This window comes from Acinonyx jubatus, chromosome B3, assembly GCF_027475565.1.
Source record: "Acinonyx jubatus isolate Ajub_Pintada_27869175 chromosome B3, VMU_Ajub_asm_v1.0, whole genome shotgun sequence".
NCBI classification, from domain to species: domain Eukaryota; kingdom Metazoa; phylum Chordata; class Mammalia; order Carnivora; family Felidae; genus Acinonyx; species Acinonyx jubatus.
This window is the reverse complement of record NC_069386.1, coordinates 113,902,294-113,917,218: the sequence shown is the minus strand read 5'-3', so window position 1 is coordinate 113,917,218 and position 14,925 is coordinate 113,902,294. Positions and strand designations below refer to the sequence as shown.

The window sequence follows — 14,925 nt, the reverse complement described above, 5'->3', positions numbered from 1 at the left end:
ATAAGTGACGTAGCTATTCCAAGTTTAAGTTTTCTGTCTCACAAAGGCAGATCAAATGAAAATATATATATTAAAAACATATAAGTATACTTATAAATGTGTAAATTATATGTAATTTATATATGTTTATATACATGTAGGTGGTATACACACACATACACACACACACACACACACACACACACACACACGGTGGAGGACCTTGTCCTTCATGTTTATTCCTGTATACTCAGGCCCCACGCCCTGGGTCTAGTACATATTAAATGCTCAATTAATATTAATGGAATGATTGAATTTACTGTATCCTTAATATGAGACAGCTACTGGAATAAGCATTGTCACTTATTTCATACACATTCTCTTTTTTTGTTTTTTGAGAGAGACAGACAGACAGAGTGAGTGCACACGTGTGCACTTGAGCGGGGTGAGGGGGGGCATAGGGAGTGAGAGAATCCCAAGCAGGTTCCACACCCAGTGCAGAGCCTGCCACGGGGCTTGATCTCACTACCATGAGATCCTGACTTGGGCCAAAATCAAGAGTCGATCACTTAACTGACTGAGCCGCCAGGGCGCCCCTCAAACACATTCTTAAAACATCAACCTGGTGCTAGGAATTGGGCTTGTCATGGTAGTCTTTAGCTCCATGATTGTTACTAAAATTTTATTATTGTAGTTGTTATTTTGTGGTGCTGGTGAGTATCTCTATTGTTGGAAATACCTAAGTTTATACTAGATGCCCGGTTGGTCAGGCTGACAAGGGAATTCACACACGTAAGTAAGGTTTGGGGTCCCAAACAAATCTGAAATCATAATTCTGGTTTTACATAACTCTCAAGATAGCTAGTTAGCACCACTTCTCAATTTTTGTTCTTTATATACAGAAACACCATGGAAGGGAAACATTTGCCCTATGAGCTTCCTCCATGTAAACCTTGTCTGTAACTTGAGCGCTATTTATTCATTCATTCGTTCGTTCGTGCATCCATTCATTCATAGTAGGCTTCACACCCAGCAGGGAGCTCAACGCCGGGCTTGAACTCACAACCTGAGGTCAAGACCTCAGCGGAGATCAAGAGTCAGACGCTTAACCGACCAAGCCACCCAGATGTCCCTTGAGTACTCTTTGAATGTCCTTTTGGCAGAAAGGGAAGGGAAGGTCACTTGGATACATTTCAACTTGAGATGCTTTTAGTTCAAGTCAACCTTCCTTGGCACTACACATCCTGCTTCCTTTTCAAAAATATTTGGGAAGTGTTGGTTTGGATCCTACTAGACGTTGGCATCATTTTATTGCTGACATGAAAATGTCTATGTATAAGAGAAAGGGAATGAGTTTTACATTGCTAATGAATGATTTCAAGGTCACATGAATACCAGCAAGAAGGCTAAACTCCTTTCATCTTTTGTAGCATTATCTTTGGCTTTTTTATGTCTGGTACCACTGTCAGTGCTAGAGGTTGTGGCTATGTGGTTGGAGCAGGACTAACCATTTTGGTGAAAATGGAAAACTCTGTTCCCAACATGAACATCTGACTTCCCAAAGTCACTGGGGAAACAGGAAGTTGATGGCGGGTTGGTTGAAACACTTCGTTTTTATCCGAGCTATTTGGAGTAGACATAGACTGGTGGTGAAAGAGAGGCTGTAAGAAGGGAATATCCCATCTGGAGGTCACTCACAACTTGTAAAGCTCCTGTAGCAACTTTTGGATGCTCCAGATCTTGGCCTTCCTGTCCTCACTGCAGCTGAGTCCCCTTGCCTTGGATGGGACACTCCCATGTATTTTTGCTGTAGGGACTTTGACTTTAAGGTGTCCTAAAGAGTTTCCGGCGAAAAGCCACCCAACTCATTTCCCTTGCTGGTAAACTAAGGACCTTCAGAGTCTACTTTATTTTATTTTTATTTTTTAAATGTTTATTTATTTTTGAAAGAGAGAGAGAGAGAGAACACAGGGAAGGGCAGAGAGAGGGGGGACAGAGGATCTGAAGCAGAGAGCCTGACGCAGGGCTCGAACTCACGAACCATGAGGTCATGACCTGAGCCAAAGTCAGACACTTAACCGACTGAGCCACCCAGGTGCCCCCAGAATCCACTCTGGAAACTCAGCCCAAAGTCTACATTCAGAACGTTCTTTCCTTGAAAGCATCCTACAAGTTTCAATTCTCCCATCTTCTCCTGGAACACGATCTTAGAAGCCACATTTACAGGCAAAGATTTATTGGCAAAGATGCTGCCCAAGGAACAGCTTCGGACCAGCGATGGCTTGGCCAGTCAAGCTCTCCTGTCCAGATGGCAAGCTCTTGGCTGAGCATCTCAGCATGAAACCCCTCTTCTTTCCCCTTCCTTTGACCAATCCTTAACCCCAAAACTCATCTTCTGGCTACTGAGGTACATGTTGACTCTAGCTCATCATCTCCCTTTTTACCACTGAATTCTTGCATTTGTAATCCATCCATCTTTATATTTGGTTCTCTGGCTCCACATCAATTTCTGTTGAGTGCCCTTTGTCTTACAACCTGCCTCAGAGTCTAGATCTAATTTTGTCCACCTTAGAATGTTTCCACCCAGTCAGTCATCTTCTGGTATTCCACTGAGGGGGGTTTCAAGGGTGGGTGACTCACGCAATCACACAGGACTTGTGCTCAGAAGGGCCCTGCACTGGGCTTAATGCTCTGCTGTTGCTTCCTGGAAATTCCTAACAACTTCATCTTTGGAGTTGTGTTTTGTAAGTGAAGTTCGATGGGAATGAAGCACAAACGGGAGCAGAGGAGACAGGCACAGCCATTCTTTGCAGCCCCACTTGCATAGAGCAGTCATGATGCCCCATGAGCACAGAATTCCAGCGGGCCCACAGCACGTAAGAGTTCATCAAGACCCAGCTCGAGTACAAGGTAAGACTGTCAGGGATGTAACTAAGTCAGCAGGCAGACCAGCTAACAGCCCCAAGAGGTATGCTTCTCATTCAACCCAGAAATTGCTACACATGCAGAAAGAAAGCAGTGAGAAGCACAAATGACCTCAAGTCCCCTCCTATCCTTTCTTACTTATGTCACTTCCCTGGATACTAGCCAACCACTTGTGCTGAAAGTGATGACACAGAAGCAAAGAGCAGGGTAAGAGTAGGGAATAGTCCCTGTTCCTTTCCCTAGTCAGTAGAAAGCCAAACTTGGTGGAAAGTGCCCACATGATGAATGCATATAAAGAGGGGTGCTTGTGTGGCTCAGTCGGTTGAGAGTCTGACTCTGGATTTCAGCTCAGGTCGGGATCCCAAGGTCGTGGGATCAAGCTCCAAGTCAGGCTCCCCACTGAGTTCGGAGCCTCCTTAGGGTTCTCTCTCCCTCTCCCTCTGCCCCGCTCCCCAGATCGTTTTCTCTCTCTCCAAAGAAAAAATAATAATCTTAGAAAAAAAGCATTAAAAAAAAAAGAATGCATACAAAGAAATGAAATAAAGCCAGTTGATTTTGTTTTGTCAGCATCTCCACTGTTCTAGCAAGAAGAAACTACATATGCCTGTATAAGCTACAAAATGTGAATTGTGTAATTTATGTGATTTCACGCACAACCTAAGTGCTTTCACATTTGCACTTAAAACTAGCATCGCACAATATAAAGATGAACAGTGACATTCATGCCAATAATTTAAAATTTCAACTTTCTTACAATGACATTAAATAGCAAATAAAAGCACCATGTCAAGTCAAGAGAGAGAGAAAGACAGATCCTGAAAGTAAGAAAAAAGCTTTATCTCTTAACACCTTTAATGATACTTTCTCCCTGCTTCTGGAACAAGGAGTTCCACATTTTCATTTTGCACTAGGCGCCATAAATTATGTAGCCAGCTCTGGTCCCGTGGCTTTAAGGCACGTCCATCCCAGGCCTTTACCCAGTGTGACTCCTCTAGGCCTTGTCACACCCCTGTCCTGGGGCTTCAGTTGGGATCAGTGGATATTATCTGTCCCTTTGGTAAAATAAAAAAATTAAAAACCCCTCTGAAACATAGCTCTAAATCGATGGGAAAATGGGTAAAATGACATGGTATGGGCTTAACCAAAGTCCCAGGGTATGCCAGTGATAGAGGCACAAGCTGACTCTCATCTAGCCTTCAGATCCAATGCCATGGCCTGTTGGCACATATCTTTACCACTGGCATTTGAGTCTCGAATATCATTTGAAAATACCAACAAAGTCATTACATGTTGCAACCTTTTGATCACACCCCAGCTGGGGCCACCACAGCCCCACAGGAATCATGTAGAGCTAAAGGCCCTGCCTTTCAAGAGATTCTGCACAAAACATTCCAAGGCCCCAGGGGAGTCTTGTGTCTTGTTCAAGGTCAACAGGAGTCGATCACCAGGCCAACACAGGCTTCCTTGGCAGCTTTGGTAAGGATTAGATTCCTGTATCTCCCCAGGCAGGTCAGAAGATCTTTCAATCACTGTGTCAAAGTCATTTGAAATTCTGAAAGAACAGGATGCTTCCCATCTTTTTTTTTTTTTTTTTTTTTTTTAATTCCTTGAAGAATAAGACAGGTAAAATCAAATCCAGGGGTCTTGAGGCACTGGCCAGATCCCTCCTAATCAGGAGGGACTCCAAGCCAGAATGGACCACAACTATGGGCACGTTGATAACTGCTCTCACACCCTTCATGCGACCTCCTCGAGTCTTCTAAGTGGATTTTTAGACTAGCATTTCTTAGCACATTCTAGCTGCCCTCTTGTTATTCTCTTAGAGCCTTCCATGAAGAGTACCAGGGTTCATCAGACCTAAGTTTTCTCCAGAAGCCTCACCACAGCATTTTATTTGGTGCGAAGATGCCCTCGGCAACAGAGCCTCATCCTCTAGGTACTTCTGGGCTAGTCCAAGTTCCTTCCAAATCCCAAACATCTCCCTCTATGGACAGCTGATGTCCATAGGACATCATAGGAGGACAGATCCTTGTGGGCACGAACATCTTCAGGCTGCTTCCACCAGGAGCTGGCTGGGCCACTCAGCAGGCACTGTGGCCCAGATGGAAGGGTCAGTTGCCTTTCTGCCAGAAAGAATGTGCAGCTGCTGTCTCCTTCCTATTAGCAGGCGTGAGGGGGACAGGGTACATTATGGGCGACACTGCACTGTTGTGTCACTGACAACAATAACAGTGATCTTTTCTTCCCTTGCCATCCGATGATAATTGTAAGCCCACACTTAAAATGTTCATGTTCCCATTTCGAACAATCTTCACAACAAGATTTTAATGAAACGTAACAGTGTTCCTGGCATAATGGTAAGTGGAAATAAAAGCAGGAGATACAGGAGGTCCTTGCTTTGCGAGCAGTTTACGTTTATGTGTAGGAAAAAAAACACAGGGAGAAAATACATCACAAGGAATGCCTTTAGGTGGTGGGATTAAAGGTAATTTGGTATTTTCTTCTTTAAACTTTTTGATATTTTCTAAAAGAAAAAAAACACTTTATAGGTACGTATTACTTTTGTAATCTGACAAGAAAGGATACTTTCCTATTAGCTAGAATTTCTGAGATCGTAGTAACAGATTTAATGCATTATCCCAAAGGAAACCAACATCAGGCTTCTCCCTCTCCAGGTGACTTCCAGGATCCCCTCTCCCAGCTGAATTTTCTATACAGTATACAGATTTTGGCTTTGACACGACTGCTCAGCTTATAATTACTCTTCTTTTCTTTTTCATTAAAACTTGAAAATATTTAGAAATAGCCCTATGAGGTTTTTGAATTAAGGTACTGTATTACTTCCTCCTGGTTATCAGGGCTCAGATCCCCCAACAGAATTTTTCAAGGGTAGGGCTCTAAAGCCCACCTGACCCTGGATTCAGGGAGACAGAGGCCTCGAGACACTGACTTTGTGCATCAAGGTGTGATGACAAGAACATTGATTTTGAACTTGAATGGCTCTGGAACCTTGGGTTGTTTTTTGTTTTGTTTTGTTTTGTTTCTCTACAATCTCTTAGCAAGTTGGTGTAAAGATTAAAAAGTGCATTGGAGTGTCTGGGTGGCTCAGCCGGTTAGCTGTCCGTCTTGGGCTCAGGTCATGATCTCGTAGTCCGTGAGTTTGAGCCCCCAAGTAGGGCTCTGTGCTGATGGCTCAGAGCCTGGCGCCTGCTTCGGATTCTGTAGGTCTCTCTTTCTCTCTGCCCCTCCTCCACTCGCGCCCTGTCTCTCTCTGTCTCCCTCTCTCTCTCTAAGATAAATAAACATTAAAAAAAAAAAAAATTAAAAAGCACATTGTGCATGAAGTGCCCAGCGCAGTGCACACAATGAAGTATTAATATGAAGAGTGGTGAGTGCTGGAGAAGGCAGCAGTGGGGAAATCTGCTCCTGTACTCCCCGTTCTCCCACCACAGAAGTTTTCCAAAGTGCCTGGGGCGCGGGTGGGGGGAGTGGGGAGGGTGGGGAGGAGCTGGCAGGACCTGAGCCCCACCCTGACTGGGCTCGCCTGACCCAGGACACGTCTTTGGTTTCACCATGGAAATGTAACCACTTCAGTGGTAGGAGATGGGCAGTCCTAGCCACAGGCCAGCAGCCAAAAGCGTGGGGTGAGGGGCAAGCCTAGAATGCCCATGGACAACACTAAATATTAAGACTCCATTACCACTCTGAAACCGCCGCATTAGTGATCCAGAGTGCCTCTTCCTCCACCCACGGCCACTCTGCCCTTTAACTATTCATCAGGCGGAAGCAAGGGTGCCAGAGACTTACAGGAAATAAAGAGAATCAAGCTGTACATTATGATGGACCAAGATAGTCCATCTGGCTATACCACTACTTTATCTGCCGCCATCATTGTTAGCACCACCATTTTTACAGCTGCTACTACCACCAGTCTATTAATCCTTTACATTCGCAAACTACAATTCATAAAGTGGCTGGGTTTTGCCTGGGTCGGGATGATCCTGGACATGGCATCACGGGAAGACAGAGGCAGGCTGGCACTAGCAACCTCAAAGGGAACAGAGCAGAATCACTGCCAGGTTTTTTTCATGCCCCTACCGCCTGCACCCCAGACACATCCACCATCCCCAGCCACACCCAGTCACTCTCTCAAAGTGACTCTGCCCCAACTGTCCGGAGCTAGTTTTAGGCAACTTCAAGGGTTAGGAACTAGGAGGAATGGCCTTTTACTTGGCCAGAGGAGCTGGACCATGCCCAAATCCCATCAAATGGGGTGAGAGAGGAGTAGAGAGTGCCTTTCAAATATAAGGTCATCGCGTCTGCCAACATCTCCCACCTTCTCACAGGAAGGCCCTGGAAAGACCCAGACTCTTCCTTTTGTTTTTGTTGTTGTTGTTTGTGAGGTTTTACATTTTCCTGTGCCAAAGTTAAATTTTTAAAAATGTCTGACTTTGACCTAAATCACCAAAGTGAACTCTGGAATGTATATCTCGCCTTCTCATCCCAACAGAAGGGTCCCCTTTTTCCAAATCAGGCCCAGCAGCCAGCTGGGGAGAGGACCAGCGCTACAGGGAGGGAGGATGTTACACACAGCTCAAGCTCAACCATGAACTAGCTTCCCTTTGAGATCGCTTTCTTCACCTGGCAACCGGGGGCCCCAGCACAGCTGAGAGAGAAGAAAGTGGCATTTTGGAATCCATTTTGCTCAAGATGCTGAAGGCTCGTGGCAAACTGCCCTTTGCTACTGAGGCCAAGGGAACTTGGGGAAGGACCTTAGCCTTTGGGATGCGGTCAGTTGAGGGCAAGGTGAGGGCGAGCTCTGGTGCCAATGATACCCGAGGAGGGCAGCCACTGGGCATGCGGTGGGTGCGGGTGCCCACCCTGGGCGCCACCTCCCGCATTTGGACCCAGGTCCACTGGTGAGCGGTAGCAGCAGCGATCGCCACCAGGCCAGCTGGGTCCCCTTCTGTGTGTCCAGTTATTTTTAGGTGAGATTTACGACGGACGAGGGGGAAGGGGCACGGGATGACAACGAGTTTTGGACTGTATAATCCTAAAAGTCACTTTTTCCAAAGCGCCCCCCTCCCGGGTTCTCCTTCCCGGAGCAGCACGGTGCCAGCGGGGAAGCGGGCAGCGCGGGCGCGCCGCAGCGGTAGGCTCGGACCCGAGAGCCGGTGGGGGGGGTGGCCTGCGCCCGGAGCCGGGCGCCGGGCGGGGGGCGGACGGGCAGGGGAGGAGGGGCGCGGGCGCGGCGCAGCTCACCTGCTAGGCTGTTGTAGCAGTCGATCTCGATGGCTTCCACCGTCTTGCTCTGCTCCTCCGAGAGGCGGCCGGGGTTGGGGGCCCCTGCCGGGGAGGCCGCGCGCGAGTCCCGCTCCTGCTCCGCGGGCGCCGGCAGCAGCCCCTTCAGCTCCAGCAACGCCCTGTGGTATTTGCCTATGGCTTCGCGGAATTTCTTGTCCTTGTAGCACTGCGCCCCTTGGCTCTTGAACTCGTGCGCCCGCCGGATGAACTCGGCGGGCTCGGCCGCCGCCCCAACCTGGCCGCGCGTCGGGACCCCGCCGCCGCCACCACCGCCCGGGACGCACAGTGGCGGCGGCGGCCGCTGCGCCTCGCCGGCCGCGGGCGGGCTCGGGTTCCCCTTGGCCGCGGCCGCCGAGCCCTTCCTCTCCATCCGGCCGCCGCCCGGCGCCCCGCGCGCGCCGCGATCCGCCCGCCGCCGCCGCCGCCGCGCCCTCCCGGCTTTAAAAGCGGCGGGCGCCTGCTCCGCGCCTGCCGAGCTCGGCCGCGGCCGTGACACCCCGCGGCGGTCTGGCGCCCCGCACTCCCATTCTCCTCGCCAGCTGCGGGAGGCTGCTCTCTCCTCCTCCTCCTCGGATTGCCGTCCCCTCCCTCCCTCCTTCCCTCCCCCTCTCCCGCGCCGCCCGCCCTCCTCCTCCTCCTCCTCGCCCTCCTCCCCTCCCGCAACCTGCGGGCGGTGGCGACCTGGCCCTCGCGCGCACGGGACTAGCGGGATGGGGGACCGCGGGCCTGATTGGGGTGGCGGTGATTGTCGCTGACCCGGAAGAAGCTTGGCTCGCCCGAAGGAGGGGAGGATTAATGACAAAGACGGCCCCGTTCTCTCCCATTCAACCCAACCCTCGGAGACGCGCCTTGTCTGCAAGAGACCGATGGGGGAAGGAGAGTGTGTGTGTGTGTGTGTGTGTGTGTGTGTGTGTGCGCGCGCGCGTGTGCGTGTGTGTGTATTTAGGGAGGGGGTCCGCCAGCAACCAGACGCATGCAGACTCACCCTCAATAGATTACTTGAAAACTAGAAAGGAAGGTGCGGCGAGGAGCAAGGGGCGTAGGCACAAGCCACCGAGCTTCTGGTTCTTTGCAGTCAGGCAGTAATATTTTTAAGGTGGCAGGGCCTCTTTTTTGTGTGGATCCAGGTTGTCGCCGAGGTGTGTCTCCCTCTGTGGCCGCCCAGACGCCCGGAACCCTTTGCACTTCGGCGTGTGGGGCGCGGTATTCCAGGAGCCGCTGACGCCTCTGTGTGCCCGCAGCTGTGCAGAATGAATCACAGATCAGAGATGGAAAACACCTGTTACTGCTGGTCATCGGGCTGGGCGTGCATGCGTTCCAGTTTCCATCGACAGTGCCCTTTCTCGGGAGGTTCCATTCCTTCGGTTGCTCTTCCAGCCTGTCTGAGTGTCGGCTGTCTGCTGGGAACCGGCTGCCGTGAAGGGACAAAGATATTAGAGTGTGAGAAGCACTGCCCTAGACGATTCGCAAAGTCCAGAAACCTATACACCCAGATATATTCTGCTAATATTTTGGTGTAATTCCCACCCTTTGTGTTCTACATCCTTATTTGTACAAAGTACTCTTTTAACCAACATGAGTGGCAGGGAGTGTTATATACAGCTTCCTGCTCTATTTATGTTCAATTGTATGTGATTAAATAGTCTTTTAAAGCCTGTGATGAATGAGAACTGTATATTGAGTGGACTGGGGTATCTTGAATCATAAGGGTGGACATTTGTTACACGCAGAGTTGCCATTTGTATAGTACTGAGGGCTTTTATTTGGGCAGGATCTTAATATACTAAATTAAACTAAACCTTGTATGTTACAGTATCTTACTTTTCCAAGTGTGTTAACATCTTTAATCTCATTTAAAACTCACATTAGCCCCAGAGAAGAAAAATAATTCTTTAGTCACTCAGTGAGTTTGCATTGTTTTCTGATAAGTAAAATACCGTATTATTGTAGTGGTTGAGAGGCTTTGGACTTCAGGTGCATGCTGGGTTTCTGTCTTTGCTGCTTCTGGGTAAGTTATTTGACATTTGAAAACATCAAATTCCCTCACTTGTTAAATAGGAATGAATACTACTTCCTTCACAGAATTGTTGTGAAGTACATTGTAAGTGTGCATTTAATCATGCGTCATTAAATCCTGTCATTATTGGATCCCCTGATAATTTTTAAAAATTTTTTAATCTTTATTTATTTTTGAGAGAGAGACAGAGAGACAGAGTGTGAGAGACAGAGAGACAGAGTGTGAGCAGGGGAGGAACAGAAAGAGAGGGAGACACAGAATCTGAAGCAGGCTCCAGGCTCTGAGCTGTCAGCGCAGAGCCCCACGAGGGTAGGGGAGCGTGGGGCGGGGCTCAAACTCACGTGAGATCATGACCTGAGTGGAAGTCAGACGCTTAACCGACTGAGCCACCCAGGCGCCCCGGATCCCCTAATAATTATGGTAGCCTCTTGTTAATCCATACATATTTGCCAGCCCCTGGCCCTTTTTACTATGAGGTATTCTATCAGGTACAGCGAAGAGAAGAAATTGGGGGTGGGGTGCTCTGAGTTTTTGTCATTAACTTCCTACTCAGGCAAGTGGAGATCCAGGCCCGGGTCCAAAATAAGATATGAATTGGGTCGTGACAGTCACAACTGTGTAAAGGTGAGAAACACTGATGTGCCGATTTGCTTTTTGTCATCCTCCCATGTCCTGGCTTAGTGGTGCAGCATATCGTTCTCAGATTTTGAGCTTGAAGACAGGGCTGCAAGAGACATGTAATCCACGTGGTACTATCCTGTGTCTGAAACAGAGCTGACGCAAGAGCTTAATAGTAGCTTGGGTGAAGGAGAGCATGAGTGAGGGAGAGAATATTATGGGTGGGGGGATGGAGCGAGAGATTTACTATGCCCATCTGTCCTGCTCGGCAGAGCCGTGTGTGTATGTCTAGAACTGTTCTGTTTGCTTGTTTTCAGTGTGCTTCTGTCTCCCAGCCACTCATTGGTAAATGTGTGCTGGCTTCTCAGAAGTGATCTCCTTCCTTCACATGGAATTAAATAGATGCCAAAGAGAATTTCTCAAACACCCTTTCATTAACGATTGACCATATGCAGAGCACTATTTTGGGAAGCAAGCAGAGATTGAAATGACAGTTTGGGCATGAATTTAGGATTCAGAAACTCAGTACTTCCCAAACTTTAATGTGCATGTCAATCCCTTGGAGATCTTGTTAAAACGCAGTTCCCTCATTCTGTTCATCTAGGGTAGGGCCCAAGATTGTGCATTTCTAACAAGCTGCTAGGTGATGTCGATACCGCTGGTCGAGGGCCCACATTTCGGGGAGCAAGTATTTAGAGAAAAGGGAAGGCTCATCTCTCCCCTTCTCTCCTGGCCTTTGCCTTCTCCCAGAGAGGACCTGTTCATCGGATCGTTCAGATTCCAGGAAATTAATTGGGCCACATTTAACAAGGGCAGGGTTAGGAACCTCCATCAGCCTTTCCTTCTAGCTCATGCAGCAGGAGTAGGTATGCTGAGCCAAGGCCTCCTCTTGGGATCTGGCCATCTTGTTTTCTCTTCCTCAGATGCATAGCCAAACATACTTTTTATTGCTGCGGTTTCTGGTCCCGTGTGGCAGGGCAGAGGGTGGAAAGAGGTCGATGTGTAGTGGGGAAGGAGAAGCTCAGGTGGGCCCTCCCCGTCAGCTGCTTGCTCCAGCCTTGTTTTCACAAGAGAGCTCTGCACTGAGAGACTGAGCACTTATTCAAGTGAAAATAAAGTTGTATTTTGATTTCTCATCCGTTGATGGCTCTTGAATGTATTGCTTGTTCATGAACCTCACAGGGGAGAGAGATGATTGAGCCACAGTAGGTCCTTTGACTCAAACCAAAACCTCTCCTTTTATTCCTAATAGGCGAGTGCTGGGCACGGGCAATCCTACAGATGACCTCACCACTAATGGAATAACTCATTACTGCTGAGATACATGGGGAGGTTTCTCAGAGAAGGTGTATGTGGAACTATTTTGATGGAAAGGACTTGGTGTGGTACACAGCAGAAGGCACCGTGCTCCTGCTGGCTTTATGGGTCTCAGACGCTCTGTCTGCCCTGCCTTCTGACCTTGTTTCTGGTTCCCTGAGCCTGTGTCCTTCTCCCTGCCTACTGGTCTTAAAAGACGAAAGCCCCCTTTCTTTCCAAGCTCACTCTGGAGCTTGCACACCTCCTAAACAGATGGCGTGTGCTGTTTTCCCCTTCCTTCAGCTCGGTTTCTTAAGCGTGTGCGAAAGACATGCATTTGAATCTCTTTTATACTAATCTCAGCTGTTCAGGGTTTGGTCACATGCCAACCAAACCAAAGCTATTTGGGGGATGTTTTTCTAATCACATTCAACTTCACAATTTACCTGAGAAAATTACAGCATTTCTAGTACAAGTTTTTATCCACATTCAACCTTCAATCCTCCCTCCGTGGAAAAGTGGGAGGTTTTTTAACCATTTCCTGCGCAGATGTAGCATTAGCTGTATGAGGGCTAACGTAGTCTTCATATTTTCACTCATCTCGCATCTGTCCACTCACCTCCAACCCAACAACAAACTTCTGTATAATTCCAGGGTCCAGTGCAGTCTAGCCTTATTTAGAAAAATGAGGCCTCTCTGCCTATCCTTACCCTCGGCTACTACTCAATCCGCTCTGCACCCCCCAACCTTCTCATCTCCAGTATCAGTCATGGCCCTCAGTGGGAGCCATGATACCAGCTATCTGGATCTGCTAGCATCCCTTCCTTAGGGGATTCTTCCTTCCCCTAGTCCATGTGATCCTGGCGAGCTGTCAATCATGGCTGAGGTTTCCCCCTCCCTCACTTGCTATGGCACCTATTCCGGGCTTGGCCAATCACATTACTCCATCACCCTATCCCGCAGTGATTGGTTGGGGGGGGGGGGGCACATGACCCAAATAGAGCCAATCAGAAATTTCCATGAGATTTATAAACGAGCATTGGGAGAGAAAAGTTCTTTAAGTTGGGAGGATTTGAGGTGGAGGCTATCAATGGCCATCTTGCTCACCCCCTAGAGGAGTATCTCAACAATGAAACTGAACAGAGGCCAAAAGGATATGAGGAGAGACAGAGCTCCCGTGGTATCAATTAAATTCTTGAATCCCGTAGGTTTATTTTAAGTTTACTTATTTATTTTGAGAGACAGAGAGAGTGAGCAGGGGAGGGGCAGAGAGGGAGAGGGAGAGACAGAGAATCCTAAGCAGGCTCCACAGTGTCAGCGCTGGGCCACATACAGGTCTTCATCCTACAAACTGTGAGATCATGACCTGAGCTGAAACCAAGAGTCAGTCACTTAACTGACTGAGCCACCCAGCTGCCCCAGATCCGGCAGTTTTTAATGCCAGAGACAGTCTGTAGTCCCCAATGAACCAATGAATTCCCTTTTATACTTGAGCTATTTTGAGTTGTCATTTACAATTAAAAAATGATGCATTTATATATTCCTTGCCAGGTATTTACCTCTTCACCCACCAGTATTGCCATCCCAGCTGGGCTGCTGTTACATGTGGCTGGTAACTATAACCGTGCCCCTCTGCCTAGAACACATTCATTTTTAAAATTCTTTTATACTTATTAAAAATAGTTTATCCATGTACCCTGAAGTTTGTCTTATGGGAAATTTTAAACCTAGAGAAAGAACGGTATAACAAGTCTTCAAGAACCCACCACCCAGCCAGCACAAACAATTACCAGCACCCAATGTTTATTGCCATATGTTCAGTTTTCCATATGTTCCATTCTCTTACATCTCTCTCTATGCCTTTGGACTCAAGTTTCTTGTGTGTTTCCTTTTTCTGTATTTCTCATCTGCTTGTTCTTAACAACATTAGGTCTTTTAGCCAAAGCCACCTGATTTGCTTCAAGTTTAAGTATGAGGTGTCACCCCTCCTGTAGAGCCTTATACAAGTTCGATGTTCCTTTTACGCTTTGTTCTGGTAGCTCCTTTGTCATGCTTTTTTATTACATAGCAATTATTCATCCAGCAAACATCCACTGAAAAATTTCACCATTTCCGGCATTGGAGATCTATCAATGAACAGAGTAGGCAAAAATCCTCATCCTTATGGAGTGGAGGGAGTCTGACAATAAACATCATAAATAAATAAGTTATATAGGATGTTAGAATGTGGTAAGTGCAACAAGAAAAGGGTGTGTGTGTGTGTGTGTGTGTGTGTGTGTGTGTCTTCAAATTTTAAATAACAAAAAGCAGATAGGCCACACTTAACTACACTGCATAATGCTTATCTGCTTGCTTTTTGTCTCTGCAACTAGACTGGCTACTCGAAAGCAGGGATGGTATCTTAATTTTTTTGTAGCCCCAATACCTATTATAGTAGTAAACACTTTATAATAGTTGTGGAATGGATGGGATAAGCAGCAGAATACAAGACACTCACTGGAAAGACTATTGGTGTCAAGGGAGTTTTTTTGGTTTTCTTTTATTTTAAAAAAAATTTTTTTTAACGTTTATTTATTTTTGAGACAGAGAGAGACAGAGCATGAACAGGGGAGGGTCAGAGAGAGGGAGACACAGAGTCTGAAACAGGCTCCGGGCTCTGAGCTGTCAGCACAGAGCCCGATGCAGGGCTTGAACTCACGGACCGCGAGATCATGACCTGAGCCAAAGTCGGCTGCTCAACTGACTGAGCCACCCAGGCGCCCCTGGTTTTCTTTTAAAGATCGTAC

The 14,925-nt window shown here is 47.6% G+C and overlaps 1 protein-coding gene across 1 annotated transcript in view; it reads right to left on the bottom strand.

The window, feature by feature from the left end:
* TTC9 (tetratricopeptide repeat domain 9) overlaps positions 1–8,796 on the bottom strand; it is a 30,774-nt gene extending 21,978 nt beyond the window's left edge. The window contains exon 1 of the mRNA XM_027066056.2: positions 8,167–8,796. Coding sequence (XP_026921857.1) covers positions 8,167–8,578 — 412 coding nt within the window. The 5' untranslated portion in view covers positions 8,579–8,796. The remainder of the gene's footprint in view (positions 1–8,166) is intronic.
* Positions 8,797–14,925: the final 6,129 nt, after the last annotated feature.